This window comes from Triturus cristatus, chromosome 2_1, assembly GCF_964204655.1.
Source record: "Triturus cristatus chromosome 2_1, aTriCri1.1, whole genome shotgun sequence".
Taxonomy (NCBI): Eukaryota; Metazoa; Chordata; class Amphibia; order Caudata; family Salamandridae; genus Triturus; species Triturus cristatus.
This window is the reverse complement of record NC_140581.1, coordinates 77399935-77422796: the sequence shown is the minus strand read 5'-3', so window position 1 is coordinate 77422796 and position 22862 is coordinate 77399935. Positions and strand designations below refer to the sequence as shown.

Sequence of the window (22862 nt, the reverse complement as noted above, 5' to 3'; positions counted from 1 at the left end):
GCAAATGCTTGTTAGTAACTTTGTGGACAAAATGTGTTGTGATTTGTAGGAATCCCTGTCATCACTGACACAAAATTCTGGACTCATACTTTGATGTGATGGACTTTGAGATAGATTAAAAATTATTGGCATAGTTTAGTTTGAACTATATGGTATGTTCAACTAACAAATGGATATATTTGTGTTATTGATTTCACAGAGCATTGCTAATAAAAATCAATTTGCCCTAAATATTTTTCACAAATGTTTCCATTGAGCGTACATTCTTATTTTAGTTTCTTAGTTTCTTGTTCCTTATGACATAACATATACAAGTTTATTAAATGTTGTTTCTTTGCAATTCTAAAAAGCAATCTAAAAATATTTGTTTTATCTATCAAAAATAGTTTTCCAGGACAATTTTTACTGCATCCACCCTGTTGGGGTGACTTTAAATGCTTTACACATGGTATACCACAGTTATTCCACCATTTTGCACACTTAGGGGCTCATTACAATGGCGGACAGACTTCAGTTTGTCCGCCATCTTCCCTGGGATGGGGACCACCCGCCGATAAGGCAACTGTCCCACACATGTAATTACGATGCGACTGCTGCCACTGCGGTCGCGTCTGCAATTTTTAACATTGCGGCGGCTGCTGCTAGCTGCAGAACCCCCCCAAGGTTAATAATGCACCTTGAATATCTCCTTGCACTACGTGCAGGCACCATGCGGTGCCTGCCACATGGTGCAGGAAAATGTAGGAGGGCACCATAGGTGCCACCCAAGTGGAAGTTCAAGGGTGCAATGGGGGCCCGCTACAGGCCCCAAAGTACATCTCTGTCTGCCTTTCCATAGCGGGGGATGGCTAGGCAGCGGGGATCCAGCATCCAAATCTGGCAGGCAGTGCCTGCTAGGCACCGCCACCATTCTGTGGATGTGGGGGGGTGGGCCCGACAGGCAATCGTAACAATTGTCTATGTCTGACCCGTGGCTTACCGGCCACCAGCACACCTCCTGCCATCACAATCTGACGGGTGATGAATGGCCTTACAATGGAGATGAACCAACCACCGGCAGCCTGCCCACCTAATTGCTCCACCACATATTATATGAGTTGCACCCTCCTGTAGCTGACTTAAGCATAAGGGAAAGATTTTAAAATGTTTCTTAATTTTTACTTTACCATGCAGAGATCTCTCCCTTTGGAAAAGTTTAGGGAACATTTTTTTTAAAGTGTTTCTCTTAAAAATAAATATAAAAAATATGTATCTTGCAGTACCAGTGGTTGGCCATGTGTAGTGCTGGACTTAATGCAAAAGTGTCAGCTACTAAAAAAGTGTCAGCTACATGTGTAAGTTACTACAAAAGTGAACTTTACCATCAAAGTGTAAGTAAATACAAAAGTGCAGTTGTGACCGAAAAGCAGCAAACTTGCTCAAAAGTGTGCGTTACATTTGTGAACCACGGCCCACTTAGTTAACTACTTCGCTGCTGGTGAGTCTTTGACTGCACTGTAAAGAGACTGCTGGGAAAAAGTGACACTGGTGGAGTCCTCTACAAATGGGACTAAATTGGCAAATTTCATAAAGCGTGCAGTGAAGCAACCAAAGTCGTTGTGCTGTGTTGCGTGAATGGGAGAATATCAGACAGTGTAATATCTATTAAGGTTCTATTACTCTGTCCCCCAGCGCGAGCACACTTTAGGCTGCATTGCACCAGGCACACATTCGTGCACCTTTCTATCTTTCAATGTGTGCTGTAAACTATAACACATGTGCAAAGTTAGAAATGTTTTGAGAAAAGAAAAATATTCCCATCCATTGTACTTGCCTCAAGTAGGCACAATTTTTTTGATCAAAGTCCTTTCCACATTTTTAGTAGCACTAGGTTATGTTTCTCCTTCATTACAAGTGCCAGCCCATACAGTAGCAGCAGCCTATAATGTATGACCATTCACTTTTGTAGGTTGCAAATTGCGTCAAATTGCGACTCGCAATTCGCAACTCGCAAAAGTGAATGTACAACATTGTCATGAGGCAAGCACAATTTGCGACCTCATAGGGAATGGCTAGCACTCGCAGGGATGGTGGCCTGTTGGGGCCAGCAGACCACCATGTCTGTGACTGATTTTTAAGTAACCATTAGAATTAATGGGGTAACCCAGTAACCCTCAGAACCTGGGTAAGTATATGAAAAAGAAAAATTGGTTCTGTTGGGAGTGAACTTGATTTGAGGGACACTGAATGTGTTCAAAAGATTATTACAAAAAGGTGTACCTAATCACAAGAAAACACACACACATACCAAACATTACTCTAACCAACGCAAAGTGATTTTCATTCTCAATATATTTAAATGTGCATAATTGTTATTGCAATATAGAACTGACCCAAAAGACAATACATAAAATCACAACACATTTAGTGATCAATAGTGTACAATAACATAAGCAATCAACATAAAATTGACATCATGAACATATACTTGGACAAAAAACACTTTAAAAGAATGATGATCCGAGGTTAGTAGCATATAGCATATGATTTTTAAGTAAAGCAGTTTTTTTTTTAATGCAGCCCGATTTCCTTAAAGGAAAACAGGATGGATTTAAAAAAGAAAAATGAAACATTTCTGTTTCATTTTTTAAGGGCTGGCAGGGGTCCCTAGGACCACTGCCTGCTCTTAAAAAATACACAAAGGAAGGGATCCCCTCTGGACCCCTTCCCGTTTGTGAGTGGTTTACCACCTACTTCAAGTAGGTGGTAAACTGTGAGTATTTTTGGTCCATGGCATTGAGAATCGCTATTAGGAAGGGACGCCCTTACCCAGCCGCGGCCCGTGGAGGGAGTTCCGTGGGGCGGTAAGGCGGGGCGGGGGAGGGGCATGGTGGGGTGTTCTAAAAACCGGAATATGGATATTTGCAGGTAAGTAAACAATTAAATAAATAAAACGAATTTCGTAGCGCGCGCTGCATCGCAAAATGCAGGTCAATGGGGCACAGAGCAGGGCACAACACAGCGAGGGGAGCTAAAAACGGGATACAGATACCCCTCCCTCCCACAGAGTGCCAGCACCGATGGAGTCCTCCTGCATTGAACGTTGGCTCTGGGCAGTGGAAGAGAGGAACCCTCAGTGGACGTTCACCGCAGCCTGCTCCTCCATCCGTGACTCTCTGGTGCCGACCGCTCCCACAGAGTGCCAGCACCGATGGAGACCTTCTGCATTGAACGTTGGCTCTGGGCAGTGGAAGAGAGGAACCCTCAGTGGATGTTCACCGCAGCCTGCTCCTCCATCGGTGACTCTCTGGTGCCGACCCCTCCCACAGAGTGCCAGCACCGATGGAGACCTTCTGCATTGAACGTTGGCTCTGGGCAGTGGAAGAGCGGAACCCACAGTGGACGTTCACCGCAGCCTGCTCCTCCATCGGTGACTCACTGGTACCGACCCCTCCCACAGAGTGCCAGCGCCGATGGAGACCTCCTGCATTGCACGTTGGCTCTGGGCAGTGGAAGAGAGGAACCCTCAGTGGACGTTCACTGCAGCCTGCTCCTCCATCGGTGACTCTCTGGTGCCGACCCTCCCACAGTGCCAGCACCGATGGAGTCCTCCTGCATTGAACATTGGCTCTGGGCAGTGGAAGAGAGGAACCCTCCGTGGACATTCTCTGCAGCCTGCTCCTCCATCGGTGACTCTCTGGTGCCGACCCCTCCCTCCCACAGAGTGCCAGCACCGATGGAGTCCTCCTGCATTGACGTTGGCTCTGGGCAGTGGAGAGAGGAACCCTCAGTGGAAGTTCACCGCAGCCTGCTCCTCCATCCGTGACTCTCTGGTTCCGACCTCTCCCACAGAGTGCCAGCACCGATGGAGTCCTCCTGCATTGAACGTTGGCTCTGGACAGTGGAAGAGAGGAACCCTCCGTGGAGGTTCACCGCAGCCTGCTCCTCCATCCGTGACTCTCTGGTGCCGACCCCTCCCACAGAGTGCCAGCACCGATGGAGACCTCCTGCATTGAACGTTGGCTCTGGGCAGTGGAAGAGAGGAACCCTCCGTGGAGGTTCACCGCAGCCTGCTCCTCCATCCGTGACTCTCTGGTTCCGACCTCTCCCACAGAGTGCCAGCACCGATGGAGTCCTCCTGCATTGACGTTGGCTCTGGGCAGTGGAGAGAGGAACCCTCAGTGGATGTTCACCGCAGCCTGCTCCTCCATCCGTGACTCTCTGGTTCCGACCTCTCCCACAGAGTGCCAGCACCGATGGAGTCCTCCTGCATTGAACGTTGGCTCTGGACAGTGGAAGAGAGGAACCCTTCGTGGAGGTTCACCGCAGCCTGCTCCTCCATCCGTGACTCTCTGGTGCCGACCCCTCCCACAGAGTGCCAGCACCGATGGAGTCCTCCTGCATTGACGTTGGCTCTGGGCAGTGGAGAGAGGAACCCTCAGTGGATGTTCACCGCAGCCTGCTCCTCCATCCGTGACTCTCTGGTTCCGACCTCTCCCACAGAGTGCCAGCACCGATGGAGTCCTCCTGCATTGACGTTGGCTCTGGGCAGTGGAGAGAGGAACCCTCAGTGGATGTTCACCACAGCCTGCTCCTCCATCGGTGACTCTCTGGTGCCGACCCTTCCCACAGAGTGCCAGCACTGATGGAGACCTCCTGCATTGAACGTTGGCTCTGGACAGTGGAAGAGAGGAACCCTCAGTGGATGTTCACCGCAGCCTGCTCCTCCATCCGTGACTCTCTGGTGCCGACCCCTCCCACAGAGTGCCAGCACCGATGGAGACCTCCTGCATTGACGTTGGCTCTGGGCAGTGGAGAGAGGAACCCTCAGTGGATGTTCACCGCAGCCTGCTCCTCCATCCGTGACTCTCTGGTGCCGACCCCTCCCACAGAGTGCCAGCACCGATGGAGACCTCCTGCATTGACGTTGGCTCTGGACAGTGGAAGAGAGGAACCCTCAGTGGATGTTCACCGCAGCCTGCTCCTCCATCCGTGACTCTCTGGTGCCGACCCCTCCCACAGAGTGCCAGCACCGATGGAGTCCTCCTGCATTGACGTTGGCTCTGGGCAGTGGAGAGAGGAACCCTCAGTGGATGTTCACCGCAGCCTGCTCCTCCATCGGTGACTCTCTGGTGCCGACCCTTCCCACAGAGTGCCAGCACCGATGGAGTCCTCCTGCATTGAACGTTGGCTCTGGACAGTGGAAGAGAGGAACCCTCAGTGGATGTTCACCGCAGCCTGCTCCTCCATGGGTGACTCTCTGGTACCGACCCCTCCCACAGACTGCCAGCACCGATGGAGTCCTCCTGCATTGAACGTTGGCTCTGGACAGTGGAAGAGAGGAACCCTCAGTGGATGTTCACCGCAGCCTGCTCCTCCATCCGTGACTCTCTGGTGCCGACCCCTCCCACAGAGTGCCAGCACCGATGGAGACCTCCTGCATTGACGTTGGCTCTGGGCAGTGGAGAGAGGAACCCTCAGTGGATGTTCACCGCAGCCTGCTCCTCCATCCGTGACTCTCTGGTGCCGACCCCTCCCACAGAGTGCCAGCACCGATGGAGACCTCCTGCATTGACGTTGGCTCTGGGCAGTGGAGAGAGGAACCCTCTGTGGAGGTTCACCGCAGCCTGCTCCTCCATGGGTGACTCTCTGGTACCGACCCCTCCCACAGACTGCCAGCACCGATGGAGACCTCCTGCATTGAACGTTGGCTCTGGGCAGTGGAGAGAGGAACCCTCAGTGGATGTTCACCGCAGCCTGCTCCTCCATCCGTGACTCTCTGGTGCCGACCCCTCCCACAGAGTGCCAGCACCGATGGAGACCTCCTGCATTGACGTTGGCTCTGGGCAGTGGAGAGAGGAACCCTCAGTGGATGTTCACCGCAGCCTGCTCCTCCATCCGTGACTCTCTGGTGCCGACCCCTCCCACAGAGTGCCAGCACCGATGGAGTCCTCCTGCATTGAACGTTGGCTCTGGGCAGTGGAAGAGAGGAACCCTCAGTGGACGTTCACCGCAACCGGCTCCTCCATCGGTGACTCACTGGTACCGACCCCTCCCACAGAGTGCCAGCGCCGATGGAGTCCTCCTGCATTGCACGTTGGCTCTGGGCAGTGGAGAGAGGAACCCTCAGTGGATGTTCACCGCAGCCTGCTCCTCCATCGGTGACTCTCTGGTGCCGACCCCTCCCACAGAGTGCCAGCACCGATGGAGTCCTCCTGCATTGAACGTTGGCTCTGGGCAGTGGAGAGAGGAACCCTCCGTGGAGGTTCACCGCAGCCTGCTCCTCCATCCGTGACTCTCTGGTGCCGACCCCTCCCACAGAGTGCCAGCACCGATGGAGACCTCCTGCATTGAACGTTGGCTCTGGGCAGTGGAAGAGAGGAACCCTCCGTGGATGTTCACCACAGCCGGCTCCTGGAGGACGAAGAGAACCACACATCAGTAACTGAAAATCTAAAACACACCTGGTCTGCAGTGGGAGCAGTGTGTCCAGAAGTGGTGGGGTGGTGTATGCAGAGGGTACAGTGTATGCAGTGGGGGCAGAGAATACTGTGGGGGCAGTGTATCCAGTGGGGCCGGATAATTCAGTGGGGCAGTGTATCCAGTGGGGGAAGTGTATCCAGTGGGGACAGTGTGCATGGTGGGGCAGTATATCCAGTAGGGGCAGTGTATCTAGTGGGGGTAGTGTGCATTGTGAGGACAGTGTACACAAGGGGGGCAGTGCATCCAGACGTGGAATCTCAGCTACAGTCCCGCACTTGGTCAAGCTGTGGACACACAGAGTGATTTGTGACACATTTAGAGGCTCTCCCTCCCGAGCACTCTGAGGGCAGCGTCTTCTCGGATCCTTTCCATGAAGCGGGATTGAATAGTGTTTACTGAGCCCGCGCCAGGGCAGCATGATTACTCAGGACTAGATACTTTCAGTCAGACACAGAAACTGACCTGCTGAACGGTGGATCCCACATAGGTCCTTTAATGACCTATGGACAAGATGAGCCCCTCTACCCCACCCGAGGAGTCCAGGCAACCCGTGAGCCCACCCGGGATCCACCGACTGCACCTTTTGGGGGTTTGGCTGCTTCTTGTTTCACCAGGTGAGAGTCGGATCAGATTTTATTTCATATATGTTTGTAGTTAAGATGTTTGTGTTGGATATCTGTCAAGGGTGCCCTGTAGAAAGACCGTTTCTTAGTAGTGACAGGGGGGCCAGCGGCCAATACGACCCCTGAGGAGACCCTACTGCTCAGGGCGGTTCATTTTTAAGGGGTATTTGTCCGTTAGTGCAGACTGATCGTGTGAATTTGTGAGGATTGTGGGGTGCTTGTGATACAGACATCATTTTTTGTAGGGCATCTTGGTGATTTGTGACCCACTGTCACTGCTATGTCATTCTTACAGTGAGATCGGATTCTTACGCTGTTTTGTGATATGTGATATCAATCACCGCGGTGTATACTAGACACAAAGGGAAAAAATAAAAGCGAAATGACAAGTGCGAAGGCTGCATTTACTGTGGAGACTTGTGCTTGTTTTTCTTTGCTAAATGGACTGAACGCCTTCCTAGGCATAGCCCAAAATCTAAGGTGGATTCCAGTTTTTTAACAGGTTGATGGCTGCTCACAGGAGTCATCCGGCTGTGAGCGCGGTGCCGCGGTCAGCAGGTGTGGTACACAGCTAGATGTGTGTACATGTCAATCACGTTAATGTTGTGTGGGAGAAAACATTCTTTGAATTGGCTCCCTCGGCGCTCCTCTTGTAATGTCGTGGGGCCCAAGGCCCCCCTGCATGAATAATGATTACACAGACACCATTCGTTACAGAGTACACCTGACCCAGGGCCCTTGCAGCCGCCCCCCTTTTATTATCAGAGTCACATGTCCTGTGACGCCTGTACTAGATGGGTCTGGGGTGGGGTGTGGGCCAGCCCTGGGGGAGTGGCTGGTATATCAAACAACACGAACAGTGACCAGCAGGTCACTACACCTCTGACAACTCCCAGGGGACGCCCACTTTTGAAAATACATGAGCATGTCAACCTGCATATGTGATTCATGCATACTTTACATACATGTGCATCGCAACTTTTATCATGAGCAAGTGTGACTAACCTCTGGGAAAATATTTGTGAATTTGCGCTACTAATACAACATTCTCGAGTAAGGCTTATCTAAGATTTTTGGACTATGAAGTCCCGGGACTGACAAGATATTAGCCCTCGTGCTCCAATTATAAATGACTTTAACCCCGCAACACATGTAAACCTGTTCAAGGCGGTCATTGGCTGCGGGCCTGGGTCACCCACCGACCAATACGTGCTCTACATCCCAGAGACTGGGGTCTTGTGCACTGGGCCCAAGGTCAACTAACATTGCAGATGTGCAAGGAAAATATGTGTATATCGTTGTGTTTACTACTGGCGGGGTTCCTGCTGCAATGAACATGTTTTCTGTGAAGCACAATGCGGCTGATTTATCAAAATGTCACGCAACGCAGCACAGCAAGACACCCTCCTGAGCGGAGACGCGCGGCAGGGAGAGGGCTGGAATGCGCCATATTTAACATTGTAGTGTGCACACCGCTCTTTGCGTTGGTGTACTATGTGCTGCCTAGCGCCCACGCAGGCGCCCCTGTGCCCTGGTGCAACGCTGCCTGCATCGCAGGTAGGATTGTTATTCGAAAGGAAGGGACAACGGCAAGTGGCACTAAGGGGACTGGAAGAAGTACCTCTTAATTGTCCCCATGCATGTGTACTATACTAATGGTGAATTCAGGACGCCGAGGAGTTTGGCTAATTTTCTCTTTTCTGTTGAAGGCAGGTCCGAGGCTCTGACTGGACCCCCAGAGGTCACCGGCCACCAGGGAGGCTCACTCACGGTCCAGTGCCAATATGAAGAAGAGTATGAGGACAACAACAAATACTGGTGTGAGGGAGGCACTCGCTTTTGCACGGTCGTGGTGTCTACACAGCAATGGCACAGGCATGGCAGATTCTCAATCCGCGACAACCCTGCCTCCCGTACGTTCACAGTGACCATGCAGAGGCTCAGCGAGGAAGATGCTGGGATGTACCAGTGTGGAATCAGCACCCCGGGATTGGACCCACTGTTCCACGTCCGAGTGAGCGTGCTCCAAGGTAAGAATCCAATGTCATCGCTCTACGAGTGAGCCTCTATTGGGCGCTCAAGAACCTGCTGAAGATTCTTCTCTGATGTCATAGCAGAGGGGATCCAAGTGGCTCTGTACTGCTCTGAAACACCGAGCAGAAGGGCCTTGCTTCCCTCCCTTCTCCCAGCCCCACTTCCCTCACGTGGTGTCCACAGTCCCACGGATCAAGGAGGCGGGATATATGGGCACCTTCTCCATAGCTCCAGATCTCTGCGATTGTCCACTCCCAAGTCTCTTTTCTGTCAATGATGTCCTTGTAGTGAGCAAGACTAATATTATTCTTATTTATTGTTTTATATACCGGGAACTTGACCCCGTAGGCGTAGGGTATCGGGGCGCTTCACAGTAAGGCCGCCAATATTCAATTTCTATGGTACATTTCGCTAGAAAGCATTTAACAACTTATAACCAATTAAAAACAGGAACAGTAACTTCACTCAGGAACATAGACCTATGCATAGACACAGAATGTAAGTCTAGCATAGCTTATTGCATACCAGTTCGTTAGCACCAAGGAATGCGAAAACCTATAAATAACAGACGAAATGGGACCTTGGCAGGAGATGTTCGCGAGTAGATCAAGCAAGAGTTTTTAGGTGAGTCTTACAAGAATGAACGGTAAAGGTTCCGGTAGAAATTTGCTCATATGTAGGTTTATAACATTTGTTTAACCCTCTCGATAGCTACTTTCTCTTAAGTGAGCTAAGAGTAAACCTCAATAAGACTAAAGTCATGATTCTGGGGAATAAAATAAAGGAGCCTGGAACCTGGGACCTGGACTGAGGTTGGGTGCTAAGGGAAGCCAGATACTAAGGAGCCTATTTACAAGATTTCCACCCAGTGCAGTGCAACACGTCACCTTGCTGTGCTGCACTGCATGACAGGGCAAGGGCAGGAATGTGCTGTATTTAAGGCAATACAACGCATTCCTGCCCCCCCGCATAGTGCCCTTTAAGCAGCTTGGAGCCAAAGAAAGCACCCTTGCACGATGGAGCACGGGTGCCTGCATTGCATGCAGGATTGTTTTTCTGCAGGAAGGGACATCTTCTAGCACACAAACAACCCTGAGAGGCATATTCCTCGTTCTCTGTGCGCTGCGGAATGCACACAAACGCAGTGCCCATGGAACGCCTTCCCAGGGCAGAGTAAGACAATGAAGCGATTTGCGCTGCGTTGCCTTACTCCAGAGTTATGGAGCCACTCAGGGCCTTTCAAAGTAGACATGCGTGGCTTCATAAATCACATGTAAGGTTTAAGTCTCTCTTGCACCAAGTTGCTAGGTGCAAGAGTGATGCAAGCCAGCTCATGCGTGGGCCTGGTCACCCATAACTGAGGCTCTCTCTTACCCCACAAATGATACATGAAAAATACAGCCTTGTCCCTGTGTTTTTCAATCATTACGCCCTACAAACAATTATCAGGCCCCACATTGGCTGCAATGCTAAAGTAATCCTGGGGATATAGCTACCTACGCTTGCCTACAGTACGGATGCCCAGTGGGGAGCGAGGCAACATTGCTTGACCATAAACTACAATGACTTACAGAAGGGAATGTTCACCCTCCGCAACATGGCTCACGGACAATACTTCGATTAGAATTTGGCTTAAATACGCAATCTATCACTAGCAAAGCAGCGTTCTTGAAGTTGTGCATTGAACTCCACCAGGCTCAGATGGCTTCACTCAATCATTTGATCTGGTGCAAAAATCAGATCTCAAGAGACGAAATGCCTATAAATCAATCACTACCTCCAGCATCCACAAGCAGATTGGTTTCCGCAGGATTATACGTTCAGTGTCACTGCTGAAGACGAGCAGGAAATATCAAAAAGCATGCGTGACCTGTTATTAACAGCTATTCCATCCTCACCAGTCAACTTTATTTGGAACCACCTCTAGGAAAACTACAAAGCATAAGCGTTTGTTATACAGTCTGAGAGGACTTCCAACTCTAGTCCCAGCACCAAAATGGGGTAACCTAAATGCTTCAGTTATTTCAGGGAAACTATAGAGCACATTCTGCGTGCCTGTCCCGCACTGGCTCCAGTGAGGAGAGCATGGCTAAAACAACAGTTCAGTTAGATGAGGCTCTGCTAATGCAGGCATACAGTGGTGGCCTCAATTCAAGTTGTGAAGTATAAAAATAAGAACGTCAGACCCACTCGTAGTTTCACTCCTGGACCTGCAGAGGGCACTCAGAAGGCCAGTCCTGCACTTAAATGGACTGCCCTGCTGCTTGAGCCCTGCTTTGTACTTCAAAGAACATAACTTCTGCTTCCAGAGGATTGCCCTGCTACTTGAGGCCTCCCTTGTTCTTCAGAGGAATTCCCTGCAGCTTAAGGTCTGCCTTGTCTTTCAGAGGACTTCCTGCTGCTTGAGGCCTTCCTTGCTGCTTGAAGTTTAGTGCATCATCTCTTTGAGCTCAAGGCTACTAGGGCACTCCAAGGGTCAGTTGGCTGACCTCCTGTCCTGAGGTACATGGCAAGAAAAAGCTGCAGAGGCCTTCCTGCAACTGCCCAGTAACCTGCAAATGGCCCTGCCTGGACCTGCCAAAGCTCTGCTAGCCTCTGTTGGTGTGAGATCAACAGGGGCCTCTCTAGGTTCTAGATGCTTGGCTGGCATCATTTGAGTTCCTCCTTGAAATCCTTAAGTTTCAAACTCTGTGTGCAGGACAGTGAGAAGGTAACATTTTCAGCTGGACTAACCTTGTCCCAGTATCTGGCCCGTACTCCATCGCAGTTGCCCTCAACTTGTGAGATTGTCCTGGTCTAGCGTGACCAGATACCCGCATATAGTGCTTTCTGCTTCATGGCACACGTTTTACTTTAAATTGCATATCTACAGTTTTACTGATTGGATTTTTGTCTGATTTTATATATTACATTTTGTTCTATGTTTCTAAATTGGTTTTGGATTTTTCTTGTGTTGTGTTCTCAGTTTAGTACTGTTTATGTGCTGCATAAATTCTTCACACAGTGCCTCTAAGTTACGCCTGACTGCTTTTGTGCCAAGCAAGTAGAGGGCTACACACAGGTTACTTTGGTGAAATTTTATGCTTCACACTGACAGGATTCTGGTTGTTTCTTGAGAAGGGCAGGGGCGTAAAAAACGCCCCCGCAGCCCCCGCGGTGCGGGGGGGCCCCCAGTCTTCGGTAGGTGAAGGGGGCCCCCTCAGCTCTTCGGTAAAGAGCTGGGAGAGAAATGCTTGCTCTAGAAAGCAGGTGCAGCCTGCAGCCTGCTCTGCGCTCCTCCCGCTGACCCAGGGCAGGACTGAAGAGAAACAAAGTAACAAGTTACATTGTTTCTCTTCAGTCAGAGCCCGGCCGGAAAAAGGATGGGGCCCCGCACTCTTCAGAAACACCGGGGCTTTCAGGGAGAGAGGTCAGACTTGTAAAGAGCAGGACAGATCACATTCTGCAGCGTTGTCGGTAAGTCTAGCAGTTTTTAATTGTGAGTTTTCATTGTGTGCTCCTTCAAAAAACATGCTATGTTGTGGGTTGATAACAAATGCCTAATATGTTTTAAAATGCTGCATTTACATTTCTACAGATAGGTTATCTGGGACTTTAATTAGTCCCAGCTGTAAATATCCTCCTGTCGCTGACCCTTTTCTTTGTCTCACACCACTAACAAGTGCAGGATATGTTACCTCCTGCCAGGCCCGGTTCTAGAGGGTGGGTGGGCCGGGTGGGCCAGGCCCACCCAAACATGAGCCTGGCCCACCCAAACATGAGCCATGGCCCTCCCAGTGAATCTGCCACCATGTACAACTACAATTAAAACTGTGCAGATTACTGGTGATTTACGATCCTGCTGCAGAGTAACCATTTGTCTGTTGGTAGTTTTTAAATGCTGATAAACTGAATTTTATGGGAATAGCTCAGTGGGTTACTACCTCTGTCACAGATATCCTTGTGTTACTTGCAGTTCAGAAGTTACTATCCTAACATAGGACAGTGACCTATGAACTGTCTTTAAAGAGCTGCATACAAACTTCGCTTTTTTGCATTGTGATATAGTTAGAACTTCTCCATTCCTTCATTATTCTAATGTTGCCAAAAAGAGTTTGTTTGGGCAGTTATACATTTTTATCAGTAAAGCCAACCCCCAACCACTGGAGTACTCTTTAAATCCTGAGTTTGTGCTTCTCCAGTCCAAACCCCCGTAAAATATATTGCCCACCAGTATGGATGACGTGATTTCTACACCTTGTAATCCTCATTGGCTTATGTGACATTCCCCATAGACTGATTTATTGTCTCTGTATAATGCGTGCTAATATGTAAAGTACTGTGACACCCTACACTCATCTGAGTAGCGCTGTACAACAAATGGAATGGATATGAGAGAGGGGCAACGGAGAACTGAGGGGCACAAGTGGAGGGTGGCAGTGAGGGAATCCGAGGAACAGGTCATGGGGTGGGGAGCTACGGAGAGATGAGGGGCGCTGGTGGAGGGTGGCAGTGAGGGAGTCAGAGGAGGAGGTCACAGGGTGGGGGGAACTACAGAGAGATGAGGGGCGCTAGTGGAGAGTGGCAGTGAGGGAAGCCGAGGAGGAGGTCCTGGAGTGGGGGTGGAGCTGCGGAAATATGAGGGGCACTAGTGGAGGGTAGCAGTGAGGGAAAATGAGGAAGAGGTAATGGGGTGGGGAGCTACAGTGAGATGAGGAGCACTGGTGGAGGGTGGCAGTGAGGGAGTCAGAGGAGGTGGTCACGGGGTGGGGGGAACAGCAGAGTGATGAGGGGCACTAGTGGAGGGTGGCAGTGAGGGAATCCGAGGAGGAGGTCACAGGGTGGAGGGGAACTACAGAGAGATGAGGGGTACTGGTGGAGGGCGGCAGTGAAGAAATCTGAGGAGGAGGTCATGGGGTGGGGGGAACTACAGAGAGATGAGGGGCGCTGGTGGAGGGAGCAGTGAGGGAATCTGAGGAGGAGGTCATGGGGTGGGGGGGCTATGTAGAAATGAGGGGCACTAGTGGAGGTTGGCAGTGAGGGAAGCGGAGGAGGTGGTCATGAGGTGGGGGAACTACAGAGAGCTGAGGGGCACTAGTGGGGGTTGGCAGTGAGGGAATCCAAAGAGGAGGTCACGGGTGGGGGGGATCTACGGAGAGATGAGGGGTGCTGGTGGAGGGTGGCAGTGAAGGAATCTGAGGAGGAGGTTATGGGGTGGGGGGAATTATGGAGAAATGAGGGGCACTGGTGGAGGGTGGCAGTGAGGGAATCTGAGGAGGAGGTCAGGGGTGGGGGGGAACTACAGAGAGATGAGGGGCACTGGTGGAGGGTGGCAGTGAGGTAAATCGAGGAGGAGGTCATGGGGCTCGGGGGGAATTACAGAGAGATGAGGGGCGCTGGTTGAGGGAGCAGTGAGGGAATCTGAGGAGGAGGTCATGGGGTGCGGGGGGCTACAGAGAAATGAGAATCACTAGTGAATCATGGCAGCGAGGGACGCCGAGGAGGAGGTCATGGGGTGGGGGGAACTATAGAGAGCTGAGGGGCACTAGTGGGGGTTGGCAGTGAGGGAATCCAAAGAGGAGGTCACGGGTGGGGGTATCTACGGAAAGATGAGGGGTGCTGGTGGAGGGTGGCAGTGAAGGAATCTGAGGAGGAGGTTATGGGGTGGGGGGAATTATGGAGAAATGAGGGGCACTGGTGGAGGGTGGCAGTGAGGGAATCTGAGGAGGAGGTCAGGGGTGGGGGGAACTACAGAGAGATGAGGGGCACTGGTGGAGGGTGGCAGTGAGGTAAATCGAGGAGGAGGTCATGGGGCTCGGGGGGAATTACAGAGAGATGAGGGGCGCTGGTTGAGGGAGCAGTAAGGGAATCTGAGGAGGAGGTCATGGGGTGCGGGGGGCTACAGAGAAATGAGAATCACTAGTGAATCATGGCAGCGAGGGACGCCGAGGAGGAGGTCATGGGGTGGGGGGAACTATAGAGAGATGAGGGGCACTAGTGGAGGGTGGCAGTGAAGGAATCTGATGAGGGGGTCATGGGGGGGAACTACAGAGAGATGAGGGGCACTGGTGGAGGGTGGCAGGGAATCCGAGGAGGAGGTCATGGGGTGGGGGGAAATACGAAGCTATGAGGGGCGCTGGTGGAGGGTGGCAGTGAGGGAATCTGAGGAGGAGGTCATGGGGTGTGGGGGAGCTACAGAAAGATGGGGGACACTGGTGGAGGGTGGTAGTTAGGGAGTCTGAGGAGGAGGCCATGAGGGGGAGTGGCTATGGCGAGATGAAGGGTACTGTTGGAGGGTGGTAGTTAAGCTATCTACAGAGAAAGAGGTCAAAAAAGAGGTCAAAAAGACGTTTGCACCAGCAATAAAGCCGGCCCTGTCATGGCCTTTCTGTTTTCATTTATTTAATTAACAGTCAGGTGATTAGGACAACTGTGGAGCATACTTTATCATGCATGCTAATTATTTTTACTGCTATATTCAATGTTTCAGGTTTGAAGGTGATTTTACTATTTTTTTTTACGGGGAATAGTGAAAGTGGAACTGAATGGTGGCTGATATGGGGCTAGGGCCCAAGGTCAGGTGTGAGATAAGGTGTGATGGAGAAGGGTGGTAGAAAAGTGGATAATCAAGCCTGTAAGGGAGTGCGCTGCAGAGTCAGAGGTCAGGTGGAGGTAGTAATGAAGAGGGTTTCTCCCTGAAGGCTCGCACAGAGGAAGCCCGGGTAGTGTCACTTGCTTGATACTCCCACCTTAGAAACTTCCTCTTCCCAAAAAAGGGACATTGCATGGAAGAAAAGCACTTTTTGAGAGTGATAACATTTAGAAAGAGACTTTGAAAAGAGTGCGTTTTACTGTGCCTTGTAAGAGTAAGGAGAGATAAAGGAGGGCCCAGAAGCAGGCCTGGCTAGATATATAAGCGATAAATCGGGCCAGCAGTGGCCCACCCGAATGTACCCTTGGCCCACCCAAATAAAAATTCCTGGAGCCGGGCCTGCCTCCTGCTCCCAATTTTACCATTCCCCGTCCCACCCTTCGTGTTAGTTGGCACTAGCTTGGTTTTATTTTACCTTTGCCAATGCTTGATTACTTGCTTCACAAGCATTGGCTGCCGCTGCATGGCTCCCACGTGCTGGCCTCACACTTCGGAGCTGAGGAGACCCGTCCCCTGTTGCTGTAGACGCCTCGGTGCTGTTGCTCCACCCTGGTGTAAGCTGCCAGCTCCTCACCCTGCTCCTAAACCTCTTACTCATCAGCTCACAGCCTCACATCTACCGGGGCACATGAGCTGAGCTACCGGAAGCCGTTTGTGTTGGCCTTGGCGCTGTTCTGTGGTATTGCTTGCTGTGCTGGAAGGAGAGAAGGCTCCTTCCTGTCCACCTCTAAACAGGTGCCGGGGACTACAGAGAAAGGGGGCCGGGATTGACAACCCTTGTTGCATGTGACAATATATGACCTAGTATTACATTCTCTCTATAATGGTGAGTTCAAATCAGAACATGCCAAATGTGGCCCTCGGGGTAAACGCACTGCTACTGGGCGCCAGAGACACACAAAAATCACTATTCGGCTCCCGGGCATCGGCTAAGCTTTATCCAAACAGTTCTGAAGTGCTGCTCACGTGGTATTAAGAAGTCTTTTCTTGCACTTTTTCATCGAACAGCACGTCACAGAGACTGGTCTGTGTGCAACCCATTAATAAAACAAATTGCACCTCTGCCAGTGGCATAGCGTTAACTTTTGTTGAAATAGTGCCAAGAAACACGCTTATGCTGTTTGTGAGCGCTATAAAACACATAAATTGTACCTATTTCAGCTGCACGCAAGTTACCAACTGAAGCGTGTTCCAATAGCGCTTAATGGAAGGTCCTTGCTCTTCATCTGATGTGTACATAAAATGAAAAGCATGTCATGCTTTGTTAGCACTGGAGTCGTAGAAGAATATGGAAGGATTTGCTGTCTTCGTCTTTCTTTTCTCATCTTGGTCTCACTGAATCTTATTTCCTTTAATCTTGCACTTAATTTACTAACTTTTCCTACTTATGCCTACTGCTGATTTTTGTTTCTACTCATATGTTGCATACTTCCTCTTACTGTGCTACGTAACCTCTTAATTTTACCTTTCTCTTACACCTCATATTTGTTCCCACTCTTACGTTTTATTATTCCAACATACTCTTGCTTCCACTTACAATTTATTACGCCTATTTCCTCCTGCTCTTACTCATTTCTCCTCTTACTCCTATTACGTCTTCTGCTATTCTTACTTTTGCTACCGTATTTACCAATGCCCTAGTTACCATTAACTTAGTCCTACCTACTCCTACTTGCACTCTTACTCCTGCATACTCCTACTTGAACCTACCTTCCACTACTTTTACATCTAAATACTTCAGCTCTTCTGCTTAGCCCTTCTTATGCCTATTCTTACTCATACTTGGGAGAGGAGTTGGCCTAACGGCCAGGGCGGTTGACCTCGAATCTGGGGAACTGGATTTGAGTTTCAACAATGACGCTGAACATCCTGTGATTCTGGGCAAATCACTTAATCTCCCTGTGCCTAACAAATATGAATGTGTCCTCATGTAATGCAACTGGTGCTCATGTAAAGCGCTATGATACCCGATACGGGTCAAGTTCGAGCTATATAAAACTCCATAAAATAAAAAAAATGAACAGGATCTGCTCGGTCGCATTGGAAGGTAAACAAGCATTTGCAATGCAATTGGTCTTGCATTTGTGAGAGTTAGAGCTATTGACATTGTAAAGGACAGTGTATTTTACCTATGTGTTTTCTGCTTGGAGTGGAGTGAATGTGTGTGGTGTCAAGTGGACATATGTGGTTTGGATTGGAATTGTTAGTTGTGGAATTGTGTTGTGTGGATTGGATCTGTGTAGCGTAATAATGTAATTATGCGGATAGTAATTGTGTGGTATTGAGTGTACTGGAATTATGTGGAGTGGGATTGTGTGTCATGGAGTGGGATTGTGTGTCTTGGAGTGAGATTATCTGGAATGGTATTTTGCGTTGTGGAGTGGTATGTAGTGGAGTTTACTTATGTGGTGTGCTGTTAAATATTATAGCATGATGTGGAATTTTGTGGTGTAGATTGGATGTATGTGGTGTGTTATGTAAATCTGTTGTTGGTTTGAATTATGTAGTTTGTTGTTGAATTATGTGGTGTGGAATGGAAATGTGTAGAGTTGAAATGTGTGACGTGGAAGTGTTCGCTGCTGGGTGAAAATTATGTTGAGTGGTATCATGAGGCATGGTGTGAAGTGTAGTTATGTGGAATGTTGCTACGTGACAGACTGGATTTATGTGGAGTGTATTTATGCAATATGGATGAGAGCATAATTATGTGGAGGTTAATTATGTGGTGCTGAGTGGTATTATGTGGTGTAATTGTGTGATGAATTGTGTGGGGATGAATTGTGGAATTGTGACGTGTGGAATTATGTGGCATGGTGTGGTGTATAATTGTGCGGAGTGGAATTATGTAGCATTTTGCAGAGTTGTATTTTGTGGAGGGTAATTCTGTGTTTTGGATTTGCGTGTAAATATGTTGTGTGACGTATAATTATATAGGTTGCAGTGGAATTATGTGTACTTGAATTGTGTAGTGTGGAGTGTAATTATGTGGTTTGGAGTGCTATTAAGTTGTGTGGAATGTTATTATGTGATGTGGAATTATGAGGTATGGAGTGAAGTAGAAATATATGTTTTTTCATATTTAGGATTGTAATTATGTGGTATGGAATGTAGGGTTAAATTATTTATAGTTGAATAGTGTGGCATGGAATTATGAGAGGTTCAAATGTGCTGAGTTTGGTAGAATTAGGTAGCGTGGATTTGAGCAAGCTGTGCACGCTAAGGCTTTTATGTCATGGGGTATAAAGTTGACGATTGTCTATTTTTCTTTGTAAAAATAATTTGGGCTGTTTCTTTACCTTCCGGTACATTTCTGAACAATTTGTTAAGCTAAATTGTAATGTTTCTTTTTGTGCGTATGCAGGAAAGAACGAGTGTATGTGGAATGTTGCTACGTGGCATAGACTAGATTTATGTGGAGTGTATTTATGCAATATGGATGAGAGCATAATTATGTGGAGGTTAATTATGTGGTGCTGAGTGGTATTATGTGGAGTAATTATGTGTGATGAATTGTGTGGGGATGAATTGTGGAATTGTGAGACGTGTGGAATTATGTGGCATGGTGTGGTGTATAATTGTGCGGAGTGGAATTATGTAGCATGTTGCAGAGTTGTATTTTGTGGAGGGTAATTCTGTGTTTTAACCCCTTGAGTGCCCCGCCCTTTCCCCCTCCTGTGCCGGCCCTTTCATTAGCGGGCGGGGTCCATGACGAGATAGTCTCGTCATGGGCACAGCGCAACCGTGCTCCATGACGAGACTATCTCGTCATGGGCACAGAAGGGGTTAAAGTTGAGTGTAAATATGTTGTGTGACGTATAATTATATAGGTTGAAGTGGAATTATGTATACTTAAATTGTGTTGTGTGGAGTGTAATTATGTGGTTTGGAGTGCTATTAAGTTGTGTGGAATGTTATTATGTGATGTGGACTTATGTGGTATGGAGTGAAGTAGAAATATATGTTTTTTCATTTTTAGGATTGTAATTATGTGGTATGGAATGTAGGGTTAAATTATTTATAGTTGAATTGTGTGGCATGGAATTCTGAGATGTTCAAATGTGCTGAGTTTGGTAGAATTAGGTAGCGTGGATTTGAGCAAGCTGTGCACGCTAAGGCTTTTATGTCATGGGGTATAAAGTTGACGATTGTCTATTTTTCTTTGTAAAAATAATTTGGGCTGTTTCTTTACCTTCCGGTACATTTCTGAACAATTTGTTTAGCTAAATTGTAATGTTGCTTTGTGTGCGCATGCAGGGAAGAACGAGTGTATGCAAAAAATCATCCTATGTCTCAGTATTAACTTCCACACCTCTAAACAATAATCCCAATCCTAGAATGAGTTATCCGTTTGCTTTACAACAGTTAGTAAAACAAGGAAGTGCTTTGCGAGTCTGTAAGTAGCAAAGGTTTTAAAGGGACTTGTTTTTGTGCAAAGTATTGCTTTTCCCAGTTCAAGGAAGGGATACAAAAATATCTTCAGATAATAATAGGGGTGACAGGATGGTGCGATAGCAGAATATTGATTTGTGTGGATCTGGTGAGGACTGCGGGCAGCAAGTGCTTGATACGCTATTTGCATAAGAAAATACTATATTTTTTTTTTGTTATCCTCCATTAGTTATTAGTAAGGAAGGGGGAAGAGAAGCGTTCACCGACAACATTCGGTTAGTCTAAGGGAGACAAAGAATGCTGTGGTCTGTGGTAGATGGCGCCCAGAAGGCGTACGAGCTGCCAAAGAAAGGAAGTGGAAATGCGCTTTAGACGTTGCTGGTATTGATGGCTACTGTGCGGTTGCAGACTTCGCTGGGCTGACAGTTGGTGGGGAAATGCTACGTTGTCATTGTAGGTTTAATTCATGAATCGCTCATTCTCTCTGGTGTTTGTCCTTGGGGTACTTGTTGACTGGTGCTACATATGGGATCTGGTTTGCCTTTGACAGCAGGTATGGTTTATTGGGGTACATAGTGTAAATTAATGTTGGCGTGAGGAAACAAACATCGGACCGTTTGTACATTTCATATTATTGTGTGCATCATGCAGAGGATGAAAAGTAGCAGGAACGGCTTTGATGCCGTATAGGCTAGCAGGAAGAAATGTTTTGAGGTGGTCAGTTGCAGAGATTGTTCAACATTTTTAAAACTTCCATAGTGGCATTGGGGAGGCCAGCAGCTGAAAGGCTCTGTCTTTACTGGTAGGCAGTGGTTAGATGGTGACTGGTCATCAGTCTTTCTGTGGGTGATGGACAGGGGAGCAGTAGGCGGCGGTCACAGGTTTGCAGTGACATCCGAGGGGTGGTTTTAAAGGCGGGCAGAAAAGCATAATTGCGGGTTTCATAGGGGTGAGGGTAGAGTGTAATGGATGAGTTAGTAGCAGGCACGACGGAAGTGATCTGCATTTGGAGGTGGTTAACTGAGAGGGCTTCGCTTGAAGGTGGCTCATCAAGTAGGAGGATGTGTTTGGTGGGCCGGCTGGAGGCAGTGTTATGTAACTTTGCTGGAGGGCGCAGCAGCATTTACTGATGTATGTAAATCGCTCGATGAGAGGGCGGATGTGACCAATAGAGGAACCAGAATCCTTTTTTGATGGCTGGGGTGAGCCCCTGCAGTATGGCGGGTCGCTTGCCTGAGGGCTCTTGACTGGCGAGGAGAATGGGGGGCCCCCTCCATGTACTTTGCAGGGGGGCCCCCTCAAGTTTCGTTACGCCACCGGAGAAGGGTTTTCACCTTCGTGAATCAAAAACCCAGTTTCTCACAACAATGTCTCAGTGAGGGTCAGCCTGAGTGCTTGAAGTCTGTCAGGGATAGGTGGATTTCAAGGAATATGGAAAGTCAGGTGCCAGGGATTCCTTTCATTGCCCTTTTATGAGCTGAGCAGTGCTGCCAAAGGACTGCCCCCTTAGCCTGATTTTGCTCTTTGCTTTAAACATAGAAATACCTTGAGATTCAGATCTAACTCTACAAGACAGTTCTCTTCAAACCCTAAGGTTGCAGTGCATCTCAGAAGGAAGTCATGAAGGATAGCAAGACTCAAGAGTGCACTGAGAAGGTGGAAGGCTAACACAACTGCTTTACATTGCAGGAATATGTGCCTCCAAAATGCACTTTGCCCCCTCGTTGTGGATGCACAACAGTAAAACATGCAATAACATTTACTCTGATTTGCTCATTGTACGTGTCACACAGAATGCGCTCAGAATTTAGTATAGCTGTAGCTATTGGAATCACTTGTCACAGAATCTGCTGCCTCGCAAGCTACCCACAAGCCCTCATGTCCCGCGGTGCACTCTACATCACTCTGAATAAAGGTTACATCCAGAATTTACCCCAATGCATGGATCACACACACACACCCATATAGTGAGGGGATATCTCACCTGTAGCAGATCTCATGGGGCAGTATCTCACAGAGCACTTTTTTATTGGACAGAGGTTAAACTCTTCAGGTCTCATATAGGACATCCTGTTCTTTTATCATAAAACATTGTCAGAGCATCATCACAGCTGTACCATCGCCATCAAAGGCATTAACTCCAGGTTGTACAGAGTCATAGATACAAGTGGACCACCGCTTACCATATCCAGTCATTACCAGATGCCAAAGAAGGTCAACCCTCACAATATGTATGAGAAACAAATCCTCGTAAAATGCAACTTGTGAAAATTGATGCGGAACACACCAACATTGAAATGTCATCTCTGATTGTTGAGGGCTGAACTTCTAAAATGCAATATTTATCACCCCCATTAACGACTGGATTTTATTTTGTGAGACAAACATATATTCTGACTCTGGGTCTTAGAGTGATTGATGGTGAGCCAGGAATAGACTTAACACTCCATCAAAGAGAGGGGTTCCCACTTCACATGGGAATACTCCTATCCCATGGAAATTACAACAAATATCCTTTAAAGAAGCAGTGGTTCACCAAAAACTCTTCTAGCATAAAGTTACTGCACATTTAATTACAAATAGATCACTATAGGCAGTTAAGGTTAAACATGGATAAAGTAATAGTTTAGCCTCACAATATAGGAAAACAATTCTTCTATTTATGCAAATAAAAAACAGAAAAAGCATAAAGAGCAAACCAAATGGCACAAGAAAAGCACTCT

The 22862-nt window shown here is 48.4% G+C and overlaps 1 protein-coding gene across 3 annotated transcripts in view; it reads left to right on the top strand.

Moving 5' to 3' along the window:
* The window catches only part of LOC146863775 (CMRF35-like molecule 9), a 196355-nt gene that overhangs the window by 64524 nt on the left and 108969 nt on the right, over window positions 1-22862 (top strand). The window contains exons 1-2 of one of the 3 annotated variants that reach the window (XM_085627991.1): window positions 6820-7076; window positions 8795-9115. In XM_085627991.1, coding sequence (XP_085484117.1) covers window positions 6965-7076; window positions 8795-9115 — 433 coding nt within the window. In that variant the 5' untranslated portion in view covers window positions 6820-6964. Of the gene's footprint in view, window positions 1-6819; window positions 7077-8794; window positions 9116-22862 lie in introns of those variants that run through there. The other 2 variants (XM_085627993.1, XM_085627997.1) reach the window with 2 other exon arrangements.